Genomic DNA, 21,874 nt, shown 5'->3' with positions numbered 1-21,874 from the left:
ATACTTGTGTTCATCCACATACATACAGATGTTCCTCAGTAAAATTCACCTCTGAATAAACTGGCAGCAGATGTGGCCAATGATTGCAACTTCTCTACGTCTTCTTTCTTCCTGCAGTTTTAAATCAGAACTGTTGTTGTGGCAGCTGTGCTACAGTTTCCTTGTTATTTGTCAGTGAGACATTACTGAGTGAGATGTTGTCATATCTTGTGACTCCAGGGTGCTTCACAGCTCAGTGATGCATCCATCAGTCTGTTTTTAAATTTATCTAAGCGTCACATCTAGTAGTCACCCACTCATCACAGTCGTCCATGTGGTTATATAGTCTTTGTTCACTTTTAAAGTTTTTCATGTATGATGCCACCATATTTTGAGTTTTCATCGAGGTTCTGTTACTTGCGGGACCCCCAAACTGCTCCAGGACTCCAGGATGAGCCAGGCGCTCTGCTGAGATTTTTGTAACGCTGGCGAAGCACAAAGTCAAAGTTGGCAGTGGTGCACATGGCATAGAACACGTTGGCTTTGTCTGGGATCAGCAACTCTGAAATAAAAAAATGACAGTGATTTATTGAGTGCTAAATACGTTTAAAAGAAAAAAGCATATGCTATTCATAACAAGCTTAAACACACTGAACTTATGTATTTCATGATCATATAAAAAACTTAAATACCTTAAATGAGTGTTATTATCATTAACAAAAAAAAAATCATATATAGGACCATGAAATTATAAGAAAATATATATAGGGGGACAATGTCTTGTATAAACAGGTTAAATACACACTGGAAAAGGAGATCAAAGTGGCAAAGAGGAATTATTCTGAAAAAATAAGGACTCAGTTCACTTCGAACGACTCCGCATCAGTGTGGAAAAGTCTAAAGAAAATCACCAATTACAAGACACCACCCCCCAGCACTGTGGAGAATCAACGACTGGCAGACGATCTGAACGAGTTTTACTGCAGGTTTGAAAGAACACCCATCACCTGCCCTGAACACCTCTCCACACAACCGTTCACACCAATAACAACTCCTGCAACCAACCCTGAATGCCTCTCCAAACAACCGTTCACACCATTCACAACTCCTGCAACCCATCCTGTACACCTCTCCAATCAACCGTTCACACCATTACCAACTCCTACATCCCTCCTCTCCCCCACACCTGCAATTCAGATCAGCGAGGATTCGGTGCGCCAGGTCTTCCGGAAGCAGAAAAGGAAAAAAGCACCAGGCCCAGATTGTGTTACACCAGCCTGTCTGAAATCCTGTGCTGACCAGCTGGCCCCCATCTTCACAAAGATCTTCAACAGATCGCTGGAGCTGTGCGAAGTCCCTTCATGCTTCAAACGCTCAACCATCATCCCCATCCCAAAGAAATCCAAAATTACAGGACTAAATGACTACAGGCCTGTGGCTCTAACGTCTGTAGTCATGAAGTCATTTGAAAAACTGGTGCTGGCCCACCTGAAGGACATCACTGGACCCTTGCTAGATCCTCTTCAGTTTGCCTACAGAGCAAACAGGTCTGTGGACGATGCAGTAAACATTGGACTGCATTATGTTCTGCAAAACCTAGACAGACCGGGGACCTATGTGAGGATCCTGTTTGTGGACTTCAGCTTGGCCTTTAACACGATCATCCCAAACCTCCTCATGCCCAAACTAACTCAGCTCTCCGTGCCCACCTCCATCTGTCAGTGGATCAACAGCTTCCTGACAGACAGGCAGCAGCTAGTGAGGCTGGGAAAATACACATCCAGCACCCGTACAATCAGCACCGGAGCTCCCCAGGGCTGTGTTCTCTCCCCACTGCTCTTCTCCCTGTACACTAACGATTGCACATTTAAGGACGCTTCTGTCAAGCTCCTGAAGTTTGCAGATGACACCACACTCATCGGCCTCATTCAGGACGGTGACAAGTCTGCTTACAGACAGGAGGTTAAAGAGCTGGTTGTCTGGTGCACTCTCAACAACCTGGAGCTGAACATGCTCCAAACAGTGGAGATGATCGTGGACTTCAGGAGAAACTCCCCTGCACTTCCCCCACTCACCATCATGAACAGCACTGTGACTGCAGTGGAGTCATTCAGGTTCCTGGGCACCACTATCTCTCAGGACCTGAAGTGGGACATTCACATTGACTCCATTGTGAAAAAGGCCCAGCAGAGGTTGTACTTCCTTCGCCAGCTGAGGAAGTTTAACCTGCCACAGGAGCTGCTGAAACAGTTCTACTCCACCATCATTGAATCCATCCTCTGCACTTCAGTAACTGTCTGGTTCAGCTCAGCTTCTAAATCGGACCTCAGAAGACTACAGAGGGTAGTCCGGACTGCTGAGCGAATCATCGGTTCAACTCTCCCGTCTATTCAAGAACTGTATTTATCCAGAGTGAGCAAAAGGGCTGGCAAAATCACTCTGGACCCCTCACATCCAGTACACTCCCTCTTTGAACTGTTGCCATCTGGTCGACGCTACAGAGCACTGAGCACCAGAACGACCAGACACAGGGAAAGTTTCTTCCCTCAGGCAATCCATCTTATGAAGAATTGATAAAAACTGTGGAACACACTACACTATTTATATATACATACACTTATTTATCTAACCACATACTTAGCGTACACTTAAATTTTTTGCACATAATATACCTGTACATACATAATGCTCATTGTAATATACCTGCCATACATTGTCAATTTGTATATTTTTGTTCCTTACCTACCTATTTGTATTTTTTTTTACATTTTTATTCCATTTTGTGTTTTTTGTTCGGTTTTTTTTGTTCTATATATATAGGTAATTTAAATAAAGCTGAATTAATATATAATCTTAATATAAAAATACAAATAAATTTTTTTAAATTTTTGTAATTTTAATACTTCACTTTATTTCACTTAGTTGCAACAATTTCCATGCATTTTTATATTTAAATCAAAATATTTTTAAAAACGAATAAACAAAACACACATAATAGCAAAATGACAAAAATAAAATGTAATATATGTATTAATGAATTCTAGGAAAGTATATAAATTAAACTAAATTACTTGAAAATAGTTTTGCGTTTCAGTGTCAAACATTAAATCAAGAAGCTCACCTTTGTCATTGGAGAGCACTTGTGTGAGACTAAATTCTTGGCAGTTCATCTCCTCCAAGTTGTGTTTCTCCAGGGCTCTCTGAATCACCTGAGCTGTCTTGTCCTGACTGGTTATCTAACAAAAAGGGTTTCAAGACTTTAGAGTTACTGGGGTTGACAACTACGTACTTCGTAAGCCACAGACTTACTGCCACTAGAAATATGTCAAAGAAATAAAAAAAGATGAGAAGCATGGACACTGCAGAAATCACCAAATATGAAAGCCAACTTACCAAAATACTTTTATAAACGTTTCCATTGTTGCCAAATTCCACACTGACTCTGACAATACAAGAATCAGCGACCTGCTTGTTGTACATGGGATGCTTGAGAGAAGGAGAGGATGATGATGAAGATGATGTAGATGAAGATGATGTAGGGGAGGGGCTGTCAGGGCTCAGGGCAGACATATCTGCATGTAGGCATCTTCGAAAAGAGCTGGGCGGAGTCAGAGAGGAGGTGGCTGTGTCCACCGAGATGTCCTGACATGATACAGACTGTGAGAGTGAGGGAACGGAGAAAGACTGTTTACCCCAACAAATCTGTAAGAGGTCTGTGATGAGCACAGCACAGGTTTTTCCCATTTAATTTAGGTGGAAACTGACCATATGAGGTGTACCAGATAGCTTGTTCTTTCCTAAGTAGATTTCTTTTAGGTGTTAAGCGACACAGATCGCAAGTGATAAATACTTAAACATCACAGGCTGGCGGTATGATCTAAAACACTGTGTTCTGTGTCAACTTCACTGAAGCTCTGTGTTGATAGTGCAAACTTGAACTACTTTGTGACTGCAAGGTTAAAGTGAAACAAAAAAAGTTACAAACACCTGAATGGATTTTATTAAACTAAAAGCCTCGGTATAAATGAATAGTCAAAATAGGTTTTTAGATAATATTAGACCTATCAGATCTAGGCCTATTGATTCAGTACATTTAATTACAAATAAATAATGAAAATATGTCAAGATGTCACACAACAGCTAAAGACAAACAATACAGAAAAAACTGTAATATTGTGAAATATTATTACAACTTGAAATAATAGTTTTCTATTTGAATATACTTAAAAAAAATTATTTATTCCTGTGATGCAAAGCTGAATTTTCAGCATCATTACTCCAGCCTTCAGTGTCACATGTAACATCCAGTCTATCACATGATCATTTAGAAATCATTCTAATATTCTGATTTATTATGAGTGTTGGAAACAGTTCTGCTGTCTAATATATTTGATGAATAAAAGGTTAAAAAGAACTGCATTTATTCAAAATAAAAAAATTCTAATAATATATATTCTAATAATATATTTTCTTTACTATCACTTTTTATCAATTTAACACATCCTTGCTGATTAAAAGTATTGATTTTATTAAAAAAAAAAAAAAAAAAAAAAAAAAAATGACCGACCACAAATTACTGACCAGCAGTGTATATTGTTATTACAAAATATTTATATTTTAAAAAAATTATATATATATATATATATATATATATATATATTTTTTTTTTTTTAACTTTTTATTAATCAAAGTATCCTAAAAAGTATCACATGTTCTGAAAAAATATTAAACAGCAGAACTGTTTTCAACTTTGATAATGAATCATCATTAGGGGTGTCGCGATATACCGGTATTGGTGATAACCATGATATTCAAAGCAACAATTATAGATATCGTGTTAATTTAGTGTGTGATGATATACCGGTATTAGCAATAACCGCAATATTTAAAATGAACTGTTCTCTTATGATAACACCACATGTAAATACTCCCAGGTGGCAGTACTGTGCCTTAACGCTGACACTGTCACACAAGAAGGAGACACAGCGCTCACAGCTACTCAGAGGAGAGCCGTGTTCATCAGAGTAAGTTGCCATTATTTTACTGGTCATAGAATGTGAAACGTTATATTAACCTGTTAACAGCAGTTTTCTGTTTTCATATATTTGATTAAAGGGTGATTATTTTAATAAGTAACGCGTTTTCTTTACTCGTCTAGTTTTTGTATTTGCAATCAATATGGCCTGTGCGTAGTAACACTTTATTTCTTTGTATAAATCTATTAACAGTTACACGATTAAAACTGATCTTGCTGCATTAAATTCTATAAAAAGTTGGTCGCAGTGCCATGCACTGAATGCCTCATCTGCGGTCACTCTTCAATTAGGTTCATTAGTTAACATTAGTTAATTACATTAGTTAACATATATAAATAACATTAATAATAAACAATATTTCCACAGCATTTATTAATCTTAGTTCATGTTAATTTCAGCATTTACTAATGAATTATTAAAATCGCAAGTTGTGTTTGTAAACATGAATGCAGTGTGAACTTACATGAACAATTACTCCATTTTTATTAACATTAACAAAGATTAATAAATTGTGTAATGTATTGTTCGTTGTTCATTCATGTTAATACATTATTGTTAATAAATGACATCTTATTGTAAAGTGTTACCATTAATATTTATTCATCATACTGTTGAACTTGACAGTATTTTCTCTCTTGTTATTTTATAGGAGCTGCAAAGAAGACAGAGAAAGCCAGAGTCTTGTGCCCTGCATTTATCAGTATCAATATTATGTTCGTTTGGTGAAAAAGAAAAACTCAATAAACAAAATCAAAAATCATTTGACTTATCTTTTCCCCTCCAAGGTTTCTATAGATATCACGATATATCGATATCGTGAATTCTTATGGCCACTATAACCGTGATATGAAAAATCGAATATCGTGACAGCCCTAATCATCATATTAGAATTATTTCTAAAGGATCATGTGATAATTATCCTAAAAATTCAGCTTTGCATCACAGATATAAATGATAATTTAAAAGTATAATAAATGTAAAAACAATTTGTGACGAGTGGGGCGGGGCCGAGGGACGTGGGAGCGAGGCCGGTGGAGTGATTGGGATATGAACGACACCTGTTCGACTCACCGGTCTCGAGTCCCACGGAGGAGATGGAAGAATATAAAACAGGAGCGACGACAGCGAAGGACTGGAGAGGACCAGGCCTGGGCTTTATTTTATGTTTTGGTTTTTATTTGTGCGCATCATTTGTCCGCGAGGGGCTGATGCGCTGTTTTGTGTTTATTTTGATTATTAAAGTGTCATTTTGATTATCCGCCGGTTCCCGCCTCCTTCTTCCCGATGATTATGGAGTTTTGATTATTACACAATTATTTTAAATTGTAATAATATATCACAATATTACATTTTTTCTGTATTTTTGATCAAATAAATGCAGGCTTGATGAGCAGAAGAAAATTCTTTCAAAAACATTAAAAATAGTAATGTTTCCAAACTTTTGGTCTGTACTGTATATATACACACACACATACACACATATATATATATTGTAGCATCTATAGAGTAGATGAGGTAATAAATAACAAAAGTGTGCAGTTCTGTTACCTGTACTTTGTATCTAAGTGGTGAGAGGTTGGGGCTGCTGAGATCCTCCATCTCTGAGCCACTGGAGCCAGAGGATGATACACTGATCTGATCAGCAAAAGTCTTCTTCGAGAAGTTCTCACTGCCAGACAGCAATCTGCATTGAGCAGAAGAGAAATATGAATCACAGAAAAACATGCTTTTAGAATAGTCTGGGTCCACAAAATGAGTCAAAACAGCACTCACGAGGTCAGTTTCTTGGTGATGAGCCGGTGGCTCCAGGGGTTGGGAGAGCTGGGACAGGGGTCAACTGGTGGCTCCAGATCTCTTGACAACTCATAGCTAATGAGAAAAAAAACAAAAAAAAAAACACCTGAATATCAGAGATGCTGATCTTCAGAAGTACCCAAAGTATTACTGCCTTGAATTCAAAGTCATTTGATCTCAAACAACATTCTTAGCAGGAAACTGATCAAACGGAATATAATCGTCATAATGTGCCTCACCTCTTCTGATCAGAAAGGGGTATGCCTCTGTTGATCCAGGAAATGATGTGAGGATATGATTGGAGTTTGTAGTGAGCACATGACGCCTGCAGCTGCTTGATCTGAGACAGAATCTCAAACTCCTGAACACAGAAAGGAATGGAGAAACACACATAGGCACTCGTGACACACTAGCATTTGTTATAAAACCTAGCTTTTCACTGAAACAATATGCAGGATGATTGTACTTACTTTTCTACGCTTCTCAAAGTTGATGAGACCCCCCTGTGAGCACAAAGAAGAGTTTTCATAAAAAAAAATATTTAAAAAACATGTCGGACCTGAAAAAAAAGACTGTATTATATATATATATATATATATATGAATTAATGTCTGAAATAATTCTCACCTCTACATTATCACTTAGTGCTGTGTCCAACATGGTGAGAACGGTCAGATAAGTGCCCAGGTATGGCACCTCACCGCTGGAGGGGGGCTGCCAGAAAAACAAACTTGTCAAGCAAAAATGCAGTAACAGTCGAGATACTTGAATGTTTTTGTCACTTATGCTCACCAAGGCTGCATTTACTTGATACATTTTAGTAAAATCTGTAATATTGTGCAATGTCACTACAATTTAAAAGAACTCTTTTCTGTTTTAACATTTTTTTATTTGTTCCTGTGACGTTGAATTTGAATTTTCAGTTTCATTACTCCAATCTTCAGTGTCACGTGATACATCAGAAATGATTAAAATGTTCTAACTTAAATGCTATTCTTTTGATTTCTATGATTTCTGTAATCATAAGAAACAACATTGATAATAATACAATTATTTGAAACCAAATTGCTAATTAATCACTTTCAGTAGATTTAATGCATCCTTGCTGAATAAAAGTGTAAAAAAAAAAAAAAAGATTTATACAGGAGCCAAACTTCAGAAATTTTTTTTTCCTACTTAAAAGAGGAAGCATGTGGGCAGATTTGTTTAAGCACACACATCTTTTCCCAACAGCTAAGATTGATTTATGCTGAATATAAATCTTTCAGTTAGAGGAACATGCTGGTGAAGCATACTATTGTCATACTGTGTCAGCTAGCAGCTAGTAATACCCTTTTGGGTATTTTTAAAATAATGAGTTGGCAGATTCACATTGAAAAAAAATGTTCATATCGGAAATGAAATTACTTGAGTCAAACTAGAGCAGCCAGTAAATGTGCTGGTGCAGATGCATACTTCCCAAAAAGAGTAGTTATTTCCCATACACAACAGATGTATAATATTTTTAACCGCAGCTTATACCAATGGCCTTAAATAATTCAATTGCACTATTTTCAGCAGGGCCTTGTTTTTTATGAAAAATGCTAGTGATTCTTACCATGTGCTCGGATGTAGGACTGAGTCTGGGAGACTTTGGAGCGCTGTGAGTGTCTACATCAGCTACCTGGTTTCCTTCCTAAATCAATCACACAAAAAAGATAGGCAGGACATTTAGCCATTGAAATGCAAACAGTGAAACTGATATAGATAAGTATATGATTAAAACAGAGCATTAGATACACTGAAACAACTGGCCTAGAGAAACATTTACATAAATCACTTTAGAAAATATTCAAAATCAATCTTCCACACCCAAAGAAATGCCACAATTCAAGACAAGTACAATTACTTAGAGCATGATAAAGATTGAGGTCAAAGAGGAGTGGGATAGCCAGCACAGATATCAACAATGAATGTTTTGTTGTTATACACTGAACACTGCAGAACATTATGTGATGTTGTGCCTCCATAATGGTTTATTTGCCATCAAGATGACATCGTTTTTTAACATCATCTTCATTTAGCTCTACTGATTTACTCTTTGCATGTGAGCTAGAGTGAAAAACGGTGTGGAAAATATTGAATGTTGCCTAATAGCCACTTTAAAGATAGTAAAAAGGGCATAAAAGCAGCCATGGGATGAGATAATGTCATTGTCTTATCAGAGATTCAACACTGCTATCAGCTCTAACACATGACCTTAAATCATTAGAGGGATCTGTTTGCACACTGTAGGCCAAATATTGATGGAATCTTTTTAAGAAATGTGTATTTTTAAATTGATCAAACATGACCGTGAAAATATTTATAATGTTCTTATGTTAAAATCTTTCAGATAAATGCTTTTCTTTTGAACTTTGTTAATCAAAGAATCCATTTCATAACATTTACCAAATTACCTTTAAACTTTAGAATAAAAGTGTATGTGAACAATTTTAGATTAGAACAGACTACTTTGTTAAAACTTACCTCTACCAGAATATCTCGATTGACCAGCACACAGTTCTCATCAGGAAATGTGTCACAGAGGTGATCGAAGGCAGCCATACTCTCCCTGAAATTACACAATTATCCATTTAAATGTAATACGTGTTGTGCAAATTTAATATGCGCACCTAACATTGCACTACAGGTTTAGCAACTATTGATGTTATGATCAGAAAACACTACCTGCTGATTGCTGCCCAAGTTTTCTTTAGCCGGTAAACAGCATTAGACTGAAGAGCAGATAAGATGGCTCTTAGAGAGGAGAAGTTTCTCAACTGATGGCACTCCTGTACATAAATGATAATAAAAAGAACAAATCAGCTTTAAATAATACTAAAAATATATATAACTCTTAGGCCTTTACCCTTTTTGGATCAAATGTGTACCAACACAGAGTAATGATATCTTTAAATGTCCGTATCATTAAAAATGATTTAGTGGTTAGACTTAAACACGTCAACAGATCAACAAGTCTGTGTGCAAAATGTTGTTTTGAAATCTTACAGAGCAGAGTGTTTCCTCATAATGTCTATTATATAGTGTAAGATATATAAGATCTGCACTGTTGCCGCTGGTTGAAGCGACCCCAACAACGTGATATTTAGCCCCTAAAAAGCTCATTTTACCAGGGGAACCCTGCAATCCTAGCACAAGTGCATCTGACACATTTCAGAATCCAGTTTGCATTCGCATACTTGCCTAGTATGTTTCATGTCTTATACACACCTGAGCCACAGAGATCCACTTCTCAATAATCTTTACCCTGTGTGTAGGGCCGCTGCGAGTGCAGGATGGGGAACCAGCAGGGGATGTGGAAAGAGGGCACAGCAGAGAGGTGATAACGCAGTTAGTGATGGCATTGAACTGGGCAATGGTGGCACGGACTGTAGGCGCTATATTTCGATTCTCTTTCTTGTCTCTTTGAGACCAAATGCAGCCAAGGCAGTGAAATGGAACCACTTTGACAAAGAGCTCCTGATAAAGAAACATAAGTAGATGAATAAAAGGCCTTAAATAAATAAAAACTAGCCTCAGTATGTAGACCTTGACACATACAGCATCTAATAGTGTGAGCTGCTCAGCAATGTCTCGTGCAGGGAAGGCCAGTACATCCCCAGTCTCTTCTATGTCTTGTCTGTCTGTGGCATCTTCAGTTGTCTTATTCTCTACAGCAGTTGTGCTGGTTTCTGCTGATGCATCTCTGAGCCTTTCTGTTGAGTCATAAGAGGTTATTTAGCACTGATTTTTGTGTGTGTGTGTGTGTGTGTGTGTGTGTGTGTGTGCCATAAAATCTAAATCAGCTATATTTTAAGACTTGCCTTCCGTCTGAATTTTTTTTAGAAGTGCATCAGCTTGATGAACCAGACGTCTGAAACAGAGGCGATGACGCAGATGAATACAGAGCAGAAGAAGAGCCTGGTGACCTGGAGAATCCCGAAAATCCTCTTGATACTCGTCTAACCATAGCCGAATCAGACGAGGCAGAGAACTGCACAAGCACACACACACACACACACACACTTTATTTGACCACAGAATATAACAACTGATAAGTCATAAACAAACATTCCAAGACATTCTTAAACACGTGGATTCAACTCACCTTCTAACGCAGACACTGTTGTCCAGATTGGTGACCATGTTCTCTCTACAGAGACAAAGTAGTAAGTCTAAAGTTAATATTCCTAAAAGTCTTCCAAAAGAGGCTTTAGGATTATGAACACAAACAATTTCTGACACAAATCTGTCACAAGTGCTCTTTCAAGGTCTATTACCTTTATTTATGTTTCAACAAAACACAAAGGACTCTCATGGTTCAACAAAAGCACCTCTGACGTGAGACAAGTCAAGTGAAACCTGTTTTACAATGTGAGCTGTCCTCCTCAATTCCACTGCGTTACTGATTTGTATGGTGTGATAATGTAATGTCACAATACCACAGTTATCACAGGTGCCTCTGGGAAATACTCTGCCTCATACTGAACTTAGAAATTTGGGCTTCCCCCTTCATTTGATTATTCACAGTCCCTGAGCTTTGTATAATGTATGCCGTGTAAATTCCCTCATATATAAATACATTTTGGCCAGGTATCTCTTGAAAAGAGGTTTTAAATCTCAATGAGATCATCTGATTAAATAAAGGTTAAATAAAACATAAAACATGAGGGAGGCTGTCCGTCAATGACTTTATGAAGGTACCTCCAAAGGAAATTGACAGGCCTGCAATGCGCATAACGTCATGTCTAATGTGCTAAGACATAAAAATTTGACATTTTTATTCCTTCTACCAACAGTTAAGGCACAGGTTTGTGATATATCACCAGATGAAGGTATGATGAAAAGTTATGAAAACATTAAATCCATTCAGGTTTTGGAAACAGCCCATATGAGCCCTCTAACTAACACACAATAAAAACATGACTAGCTACATACTTTTATATAAAGCAAAATGGGACCTAAAATTTAGTTAATTCATCCTAGAATTATATGGAATTTGATGGAACAAATGTGGAATACTTTTAAGGTTTTTATTGGAGCATGACAGCCCTAGCTACCGTTCACTTTTACTGTACAGAAAACAGAAGCTTAAACAATCTGCTAAACATCTTTTTTTGAATTTCATATGAAAAAAATAATTATTGTTTGGGTAGACTATACCTATATATATATATATATATATATATATATATATATATATATATAGTCAAATGTTTAAGAAAATGTGCTTTAGGCTCACCAAAGCTGCATTTATTTGATCAAAAATACATTTATTTAAAACCGTAATAATGTGAAATACATTTTATAATGTAATTTATTTCTAGTATTTACACTTAGTATTTAGTGTCTTATGATCCTTCAGGAATCATTGTAATATGCTGATTTGGTGCTTAATGTTTAGGTTTCTCTGATGGACAGAACATTCATAGTAACAGCATTTATTAGCTAGAAATCTTTTGTAACATTGTCTTAATAAATGTTTTTACTGACACTTTTGATCAATTCTATGTGTCCTCGCCAAGCGCCAACCTCCCGCTCTCTCTCGTGAGGCCAATAAGGAAGTGACTAAAACTGCAATTCATCGACTGGCCGCTTGAGGCTGGCTGCAAAAGGGAGTCAGTTCCATAGACTCCCCATGTTAAAAAGCCCAACTTTACAGCAGGAAAAAACATGTTTACAGCCTGGTTCAAAAAATGATTTTGGTCTAAATAGCTAATTTTGCCCTTCATGACAACTGTGAGGGGGGTGAATTTTTTTTATAACTCATCCGTTTAAATTATATTAAGACTTAAATTTCTGCATAATTAAGAGCGTGGCCACTTGAGTGACAGGTGAATTGCCACTGCTGACACTGCCGTCGTGCTAGGTGGGTGTGGCTACAGCAACTAGCTCCCACCTTTTTGCCCATTTTTGATTGTCCGGGAGAGTCGCGCGGTGACGGCCCGCTCTACACAATTTAGGCTTCAAAAACACACTTCAGGAGTCTACGGGTGACGTCACGGACACTACGTCCATGTTTTTATACAGTCTATGGTCCTCGCTGAATAGAAATATTCGTTTCTTTAAAAAAAAAAAAAGTCATACTGGCACCAAACGTTTGAAAAGTAATGTAAATGTTAGTTTAATGTCCCTATAACCCTCTGAGACAGCAATTATACTCTTTAAATGAGCATTTATGCTCACCTTTGAAACAGGAGTTCTATGAGAGCATTTGTGCAGGTAAAGGCTCTGTAGGTGGAGAGGAAGATTTGCATGTAGTCTGGGTCAGGGCACTCCGGGTTCACCAATTCTGTAACAAGACGCTCCAGAGTGGCTGCTTTAAGCCTGCGGACCTTCTGTGTGCGGTACTGCATGAAGCTGAAGGCAGAAGAGGTCTCGGGGGCATCAGGTGGGGGCTGGATGGGTTCTCGGTGAAGAGTGATGCCATAAATGGCCCCGTCTTCTACCTCCTCTCCCCACTCCTGCACCGGGTCCTGCACAAACAGATCATCACACTATACACCTTCAACCTTTCATTAAGCTTGATATGATGCCTACTGCAACGCTATTAAACAAACACAGTGTCAATAAAAAAAATTCTATTTTGCAGTCCTGATACACAAAGTCCTGAACACAAAAAGGTGCTAGACACTGACCTAAATGTCCAGGAAGAAATATACAAATCAGGAGCTCTTTGGAAAATACAGGCAAATTGCTATCCAAATTACTATTCAGGAAAAGTGAATCCATTTTATCTTCACCAGACTGAGCAGACAATACATTGTATATTCAATTTTCTTAGTAGATGCTTTTGCTTTTCCAACAAATTCATGTACAATATAGAGCTGTTAATACATGTTATAAGCAAATACACAAAACATTTTTACAGTATTAAAAATAACAACATCACTGGTTATTGATGCCCACACAAGAAGGGCATTTTCATTTTAAGGAATGAAGAGAAATCATTTAACATGTTTGATGGTGGCAAACCACCAAAAATACGCAGTTCTTTCTTTACAAAAATCCTCTTTGGTGGTAAATGAAGCCATGATTATTTGCATAGCAAATACCATATCCCATAATGAATAACAGCTGTGGGCGAATAAAAAAAACCCCTGATGATTTTCAACAAAAGGCAGACTGTGTAACACACTGGAGTAAATTAAGTCCAGTGTTTTCTCTTCCAGGCACAACACGGTTGCTGTTGTTGTTGTTGTTGACTATTTCAGATGTGACCAATACTAGATGAGCATAACAACTGGCTTGAGGACATATTAGCATAATGGTGTCATCTGTCACAGATTCTTGAGACACCAGATGTCCAACGATTTATATGCCATTAGTTTAAAATATTCCACACCGAAATCGATCATAGAATTCAACTAGAATGTTTTAACACCACATTTATTAGATTTTTTGTTTTTACTAATAAAAACTTTTAGCTATAAAATCACCTATCCTCAGAACATGACTTCAGAACATCAAGCAAATTGTTATAAATTTCAAATCACATCAGAAAAGTATTTATTTTTTAATAAAAATGAAAGAAATAATCAAAAAGCTAGGGTTAGGGTAGGTGTAGGGAGGGATTTTGTCCCAATAAGGTGGCATCCATTTAATAATTTGAATTAAAATTGAAATTTACACTCTATAAGTTCTTATTGCATACTGTTTTATAATGTATTACAATGCTGAGGTGCAGATAATTGCCACTATTTGCAATAGGTAATTAGCAGAATATCCTGCCATTTTAACATATAAACAGAATCTAGCTATTTGCACTTTAGCCGCTCATACAGCACCCCCAACCTAAAACATCTTCCTGCGCCCCGTCATAATATACAGCATTTGAATATACAGCTGTTTTATTTCAGAATATTACTGTATTCTTGATCCTCAAGTACAAAATACTTTTTTTGAACATAAAAACATACTGATCCTAAACTTGTGAACAAAACTAAGAAAAATACATTGTTTAATTTTTAAATTAAAAAAAATAACTTCTAATATGTCCTGACAAATGGATGAGGTGAATATTAAAAATTAGACCTTAATTGTGACACTTAGGAAACTGTTATCAATTATTGTAAATAATTTAATAATGTGTGATAAGAACTATGTCAACCTTCAACCATCATGTCTCCATCACATAAATGTATTTTATTTATTCATTCAGATAATTTCCCTTATTTGCAGCAGGACCTTTTAGTATAGCAACACCAGAAAATATGCTGCTGTATTGAATACATGTGACATGTAAAATATGTAAAAGTCAATCACTGCTGTGCCCTGTTTTGGTCTAAGCCCCCCAAAAATGCTCTGTGCCAAAAGCTCAGTTAATATCACAGAACACATACAACCCGAATTCCAGAAAAGTTGGGACGTTTTTTAAATTTTAATAAAATGAAAACTAAAGGAATTTCAAATCACATGAGCCAATATTTTATTCACAATAGAACATAGATAACGTAGCAAATGTTTAAACTGAGAAATTTTACACTTTTTATCCACTTAATTAGCTCATTTAAAATGTAATGCCTGCTACAGGTCTCAAAAAAGGTGGCACGGGGGCAACAAATGGCTAAAAAAGCAAGCGGTTTTGAAAAGATTCAGCTGGGAGAACATCTAGTGATTAATTAAGTTAATTGATATCAGGTCTGTAACATGATTAGCTATAAAAGCTTTGTCTTAGAGAAGCAGAGTCTCTCAGAAGTAAAGATGGGCAGAGGCTCTCCAATCTGTGAAAGACTGCGTAAAAAAATTGTGGAAAACTTTAAAAACAATGTTCCTCAACGTCAAATTGCAAAGGCTTTGCAAATCTCATCATCTACAGTGCATAACATCATCAAAAGATTCAGAGAAACTGGAGAAATCTCTGTGCGTAAGGGACAAGGCCGGAGACCTTTATTGGATGCCCGTGGTCTTCGAGCTCTCAGACGACACTGCATCACTCATCGGCATGATTGTGTCAATGACATTATTCTTGTTGGAAATCACGGACGCCGTGTCCTCCGGGCTAAAGAGGAGGGAGACCTTCCAGCATGTTATCAGCGTTCAGTTCAACAGCCAGCATCTCTGATGGTATGGGGGTGCATAAGTGCATACGGTATGGGCAGCTTGCATGTTTTGGAAGGCTCTGTGAATGCTGAAAGGTATATAAAGGTTTTAGAGCAACATATGCTTCCCTCCAAACAACGTCTATTTCAGGGAAGGCCTTGTTTATTTCAGCAGGACAATGCAAAACCACATACTGCAGCTATAACAACAGCATGGCTTCATCGTAGAAGAGTCCGGGTGCTAACCTGGCCTACCCGCAGTCCAGATCTTTCACCTATAGAGAACATTTGGCGCATCATTAAACGAAAAATACGTCAAAGACGACCACGAACTCTTCAGCAGCTGGAAATCTATATAAGGCAAGAATGGGACCAAATTCCAACAGCAAAACTCCAGCAACTCATAGCCTCAATGCCCAGACGTCTTCAAACTGTTTTGAAAAGAAAAGGAGATGCTACACCATGGTAAACATGCCCCGTCCCAACTATTTTGAGACCTGTAGCAGAAATCAAAATTGAAATGAGCTCATTTTGTGCATAAAATTGTAAACTTTCTCAGTTTAAACATTTGCTATGTTATCTATGTTCTATTGTGAATAAAATATTGGCTCATGTGATTTGAAAGTCTTTTAGTTTTCATTTTATTAAAATTTAAAAAACGTCCCAACTTTTCCGGAATTCGGGTTGTATAAAGGTTGTGCTTCTCAGTAAACCAAGGGCAGTCTATTCCTCTAACAAATCAACTGCTGTGAAAATCACAAGTGCATTCTTCCCAGAAACTCCAGTCAAGCAAAACAGAGAGCTTTCCAAGCCAAAGCCCCTTGTCTCCTCTAAACCTGTGCCATGGAACAAAACACACGGGATGATTGGGAGAGGGAAAGCTGAAACTATCACAGGTCAGCAGTGAAACAGGACACTGTATTATCTTCAATCTACAGGTAGGTCTAGAACAAACACAACATCAGGGAAAAGTGCACCACACTCTCCCCTCAGCACGCATTACATGTAACACCTGGTCAACAGCCGATAAACGCGTCCCTAAAGCCAATATCACAACTAATTGTAAACCCATTGAGGTTTTGTGACAGTACTGGGATGTCCGGAAAAGAAAGAACAGGTAATACTGCATTTTCTCTGCCATTAAAATGAAGAGAAACAATAACACTGTGCACCGCGCGACACACTGTAAAAGTTACAAAAAAATCAAGTTTGCAAAGTCACTTTTTCTTTAGTCAGTCTACCCTGTAAAATAATATTAAACGGAATTAATGTCCTTTATTGAAATAGCTTAATTAAACAAGCAACCTACCATGGTGAACTCCCATTTTCTCATGTTTTCAGCTCTCTATGTCCTCAGCCGTCTGAATCAAGCGGTGTAATAATAGTTTAGACTTTCCATTAGCGCAGAAGAAAACGTTGTAAACTATATTTCTCAGTCAGCCTTTTTAGTCATGTCTAGAGAGCTGCTAGAAATAACTTTGCGAAGTACGATTTAATTAAGAACTCTAGTTACGATAAAGTCAACATACTGTACATTTCAAACAGTACTACCTTTATTGTCATAAATTTATAGTGGTCTAAATGAAAATGAAATCCGTGAAAGCGCAGAAAATAATTATCTTTATGACTCCGTCTGTGTTTAAGCTTTCTATGTAGCACACAGCTCACCTGTCAAGCGCTTTAAACTGCAGTGGGTTGGTCTTTTACGTCTACTATGACGTCTAGTGTGACGTACGGGGCGCGCTCATTAATATTAATTAGAAAGTGCATGGTTTATTAATATTAATTCGTTGCGTGGAACACCTCTGGAAGTTTACCAAGCGACTTCGCATTGCGGAATTAATATTCATAATCTAAGCCTTAGGCATAGTAGGAGTCATAATGTGAAGTGTGGAAGTATGGAATTCAACATTACTTCATTTTTAATTGAAAATTAAGATTATGATTGAAATACTTTATTTTGCCATGTAATTCTGGGAGTTCCTGGTACAAAATACAAGACTACACATTAAACTAAAGGTATACACAATTATAGCAGCATCTAATTTTCTAAACAACTCATTCAAAGTAATAAAGCATTTCAAACATCTAAGACTAAGTGAAATACTTTCATTTAGCAAGCAACACAATTTTTATATTATCAGTTTAGCAAGTTGGACTGTTTGTCCAAATGTATTCCCATATCTTTTTTTTTTAATTAGTACCTATTGTGGCAAATTAATGCGGAATCTTAAATATTTCTTTCTTAAATTTACATCATGATCTTTCATTGTTTATGTCAAGGTTTAAATCACATTGTACTGATCCACTGGCAAATAAAACTGCAGCCCATTTTATCCAGGAAAAGTACAAATGACTCAGATGCCACTATGCAGACACTTAAATGAATAATGCTGAAAATTGTATGAAATGCCAATTTACAAAGCCCATACACACACACACTGAATGATACAATGAGCAGTTTGTTGGTTTCTGGGTATAGTTCATTAATGTCTTTCTGTTCTTTCTGACGTAGATCTGTGAATGTGCAATGGCATCCAAGCAGGCCACCCCACGCTCACTGAGACACTACAACATTACAATAGGTGACGCACACTACTGAGCTCTTATTGAGAGACCACAATCATCACGGTAAAACTATTAAAGCATATCCACTAACAAAACCACTCATTACTAAGACAGAGGTCACATGCTGAAGTGTGTGCATTCACACACTCCAAAAAGAAAAAAAACACACTTTTACTTCATTTTAAATTAAGAAATTAAATTTAAATACATCATTTCAACATCAAATTCACTGGTGCAACAAATTAATGCTTAATACCAGGTAGAATAGCTTGAAAAATGTAAATGCCAGCAATGTTAAAATATTTTTAATTATTGACAATAAAATATTAAAATAACTGTTTTATATGTAAATTTATTATAAATGTAATTTTGAAGTGAAATATTCAGCAGCCATTACTCTAGACTTCAGTGTCACATGATCTTTCAGAGATCTTTCTTATTTTGATTTGCTCAAGAAACATTTCTTATTATTATCAATGTTGAAAACAGTTGTGCTGCTTACTATTTTTGTGGAAACAGTGATACATTTCTTCAAAATTATCCTTTGTAACACACAGCTTCACAGTCACTTTTGATCAATTTAATGTCTCTTTGCTTAATAAAGGTTTCAATAAAAAAAAAATCATAAATTAAAAAAAAAAAAAAAAAGTTTTACCAGTAGTGTAAATTCAACAAAAGTGTTGAATTCTAGCTAGCTCTGGATCCTTATACTTTATACAGCTTATTTGTCAGCTGCTTTGCATTGAAGAGCATACTAAATGAATAAATGCAAATATAATTGTCAGCAGATCATCATCAGCACTGACCTCACTGTGTTCCTCAAGGTCCAGCAGATGGAAGCTCCTGAGCCAAACACCGGGCTCCTCGTCCATCTGCACATCCACATGATGCCCAGTCTGGCACAGCAAATTCCTCATTCGTTCAAATCGCGCTCGCAGACCCTTCTCTCCACCAGACACCACCAGAGAGGACCTCATCCTCCACCCGAATTATACACCAACTTCCTCCAAGAGCTGCAGATACATGTCGGGAATGTTATTTGGCTTCAACAAGCATTCAGTAACAGAAGTGTGGAGCTTCTACTTTAATAACCAAATTACCTAACTAATAGTTAAATAACTAACAAATAAATCGATACTTACACAAATAAACTTGGTTTTTTTTTTTTTTTTACATTTGTAAAATTAAGTAATTCAGTAAAATTACCTGTAATAAATCTAGGAAGTCAACTCCATAGCAGAGACTGTACAAAAAAGTTTTTATTCTTAATTTTATTTTATTCCTCCAAGATCAGCAGATACATATCAATGAATATTTTAAAACTTTAAGGTGCATTCAGCAGTGTTATTCTATATCACTGTGATACTATTTTAAATATTACATGTTTTATTTTCCATTAAACTTTTTTGTGAATTTTTAGTACTTTATTTTTATATGTAGGTCTATTTGGTTTTTATTATTTTAGTTTAGTTTTGATTATTTTAGTACATCAATTGTTAACATTTATATATGAATTTTTTTGTTCCATTTAAAAAAAAAAAACTGAATTTATTGTTTGGAATTTGAGAGACTTTATAAAGCAGCATTAACTCCAGTGAAACAGAATGAGCTACTCACTGTGGATGATGCTCCTTATCCAGTGTTTGTTCGTAGCTCCTAAAACTCCATGTTTGAACTCTGCTAAAACCAGGAGATGGGATGCCATGACCTTCCAGAATGATCCTTCATGATCTGCTTCAGACACTGAACACACTTATGTCTTCTTATACATATGAAGCATCTAAACTCTAGTAACCCTGCATTTCTCGTCCATCCGATTCTCTCTATGCTGACAAACAAGCACAAACTCACACAATAATCTGATTGTTTCCCAAACTAATGGGCTGTCAGTTCAGTTTATTCCACTCAGTACACTTCTGTTGGATATAATTAGCAGTAACAGTACAGTTCATTGTTCTTGTGTGTTTGTCTGTAGGAACAGTGAATAAACTGGTAAAAGTGCACAATGTGAACCATATAAAACGATTAATAAATTAAATAACAAAAACACAAGATAATTAAAAGACGGGTGATTACTCCAAAAGAGAACGTGACTACATGTGCTCTACTAAGGGCACTAATATCACAAAATGGACTTAGGTTGTTTCTATTAAAACTTTTACTATTTTCCCTGAACAACACTCGATAATAACTGACAAAACATTGTCTTTTGACCATCAAATATTTTCCCGAGTGATAGCAGAAACCCTGAAACCCATTAAACAGCGTTCAATGTCAAACACACGCAGACCTCACCGTGGTAAACAAAGACACAGGCCTCCTTTTTCAGATTTCCAATTCATTACCGCCTCCTCCTTTTAACTTATTTTCGAACACGAGCGCGTCCTATTAGCAAGACTCACTTCTGTGTTTAAATTTGGCAAAGAAACGATAAAACTTTGACGCTCGTACGAAGTAAAATCGTGCGGTTGTTGCGCATACGTGAACCTCGCTCGGTTGACAGACAGCAAAGGTAAGATGTTATGAGATAGCAGAGAAAATGTCAGGGTTGCTCATTAAGTGTATGATTCAGATTGTTCCAAAACAATGTATTCATATACTGAATCAGAACCATGGTATTGGCTCTGAGATATTTCTTATGGACTTTTACATTCGAGTGTTTCTTTCTTTGTTGGAATGGTTTTTAATATCTATGGCCTGTTTGTGTGATTTTACAAAGAGAACAGAAAACCAACTGACTTACAGCCAAATTAGAAATAAAACTTATTTCTCAGCAGTGATTTCAGTTGTTAATAAATAGCTGTAATTTACAATTGTGATTCATTAATGTTGATAAGCCAGAAATATAAACACAATGTAGATTATAAACCGATGGCATGCACAGAAAGGACAATAGGTTACAAGTAACTATATTATCTCTTAGTGCATGTTTCAGTGTTAATTTCAGCTGTGCCTTATGAAACACACATACACCCTCTCTCTCACACTCTGGTGTACAGATTAGCCTTTTACACTTTTATCTGCTTCAGTGCCTTCAGAGTCTTATATAACAAGGTCAGGAAGGGTAAATGATGTAGAAAAGTGAACCTGTACAAGGGAATGTCATTCTGCATAACATGCGATAAGAATATTAATGATTAGAATCCCATTCGTAAAGTAGGTCTGTGATCATGTTGTTATGAAGCAATTCTCATAAGGGTTTTGGTCTTAAAATGAGGGAAAATGTTATGCCAATAAAGGATGAATCCTCTGAATATTTTGTTATGAAAACATAATATTTGAGCATGAAGGGTTAAGTATAATGCTTTAGGATTGTCAAATTGTTTATAAAATCTAGGTATTTTCTAAAGTTGGTCTCTCTTCCTTTGACTGGATCAGATCAGAGTTGGCTTTTCCTCTTTTTGATGCGAGTCTTCCTCCTGGTGTTTGCGTCGA

At 36.6% G+C, this 21,874-nt stretch overlaps 1 protein-coding gene across 8 annotated transcripts; it reads right to left on the bottom strand.

The window, feature by feature from the left end:
* Positions 1 to 317: 317 nt before the first annotated feature.
* On the bottom strand, positions 318 to 21,072 carry LOC132161511 (ral guanine nucleotide dissociation stimulator-like 1). 8 transcript variants are annotated; one of them, XM_059571618.1, is made up of 19 exons: positions 20,735 to 21,072; positions 20,057 to 20,116; positions 19,246 to 19,443; positions 13,017 to 13,306; positions 10,939 to 10,983; positions 10,651 to 10,824; positions 10,392 to 10,542; positions 10,062 to 10,310; positions 9,519 to 9,622; positions 9,318 to 9,402; positions 8,407 to 8,484; positions 7,437 to 7,523; positions 7,280 to 7,312; positions 7,049 to 7,170; positions 6,789 to 6,884; positions 6,564 to 6,699; positions 3,373 to 3,621; positions 3,101 to 3,215; positions 318 to 541 (listed from the first exon to the last, which is right to left on the bottom strand). In XM_059571618.1, the coding sequence occupies exons 3-19, from the start codon at positions 19,414 to 19,416 to the stop codon at positions 393 to 395; spliced, it is 2,334 nt and encodes a 777-aa protein (XP_059427601.1). In that variant the 5' UTR covers positions 19,417 to 19,443; positions 20,057 to 20,116; positions 20,735 to 21,072; the 3' UTR covers positions 318 to 392. The 8 variants fall into 8 exon arrangements, with proteins under 8 accessions (XP_059427601.1, XP_059427595.1, XP_059427597.1 ...); XM_059571612.1 differs by having other exon boundaries at positions 3,373 to 3,636; positions 20,057 to 20,170; positions 20,735 to 21,069; XM_059571614.1 differs by having other exon boundaries at positions 3,373 to 3,636; positions 19,246 to 19,439; positions 20,057 to 20,170; positions 20,735 to 21,069.
* Positions 21,073 to 21,874: the final 802 nt, after the last annotated feature.

Source organism: Carassius carassius, chromosome 17, assembly GCF_963082965.1.
Source record: "Carassius carassius chromosome 17, fCarCar2.1, whole genome shotgun sequence".
Taxonomy (NCBI): Eukaryota; Metazoa; Chordata; class Actinopteri; order Cypriniformes; family Cyprinidae; genus Carassius; species Carassius carassius.
The sequence above is the reverse complement of the archived record's forward strand: the minus strand, read 5'-3'. Positions and strand labels throughout refer to the sequence as shown.

What these genes read in the sequence shown, in the direction of transcription:
- LOC132161511 (XM_059571612.1), bottom strand. Translation starts at nt 19,416, where the DNA reads ATGAGGTCCTCTCTGGTGGTGTCTGGTGGAGAGAAGGGTCTGCGAGCG. An exon ending in AAAATTCAGACGGAAGGCAA is followed by an intron (nt 10,543 to 10,650) that starts GTCTTAAAATAT and finishes CTCAACAGAAAG; the next exon opens with GCTCAGAGATGCATCAGCAG. An exon ending in GTCCTACATCCGAGCACATG is followed by an intron (nt 7,524 to 8,406) that starts GTAAGAATCACT and finishes TTTTTCTGGCAG; the next exon opens with CCCCCCTCCAGCGGTGAGGT.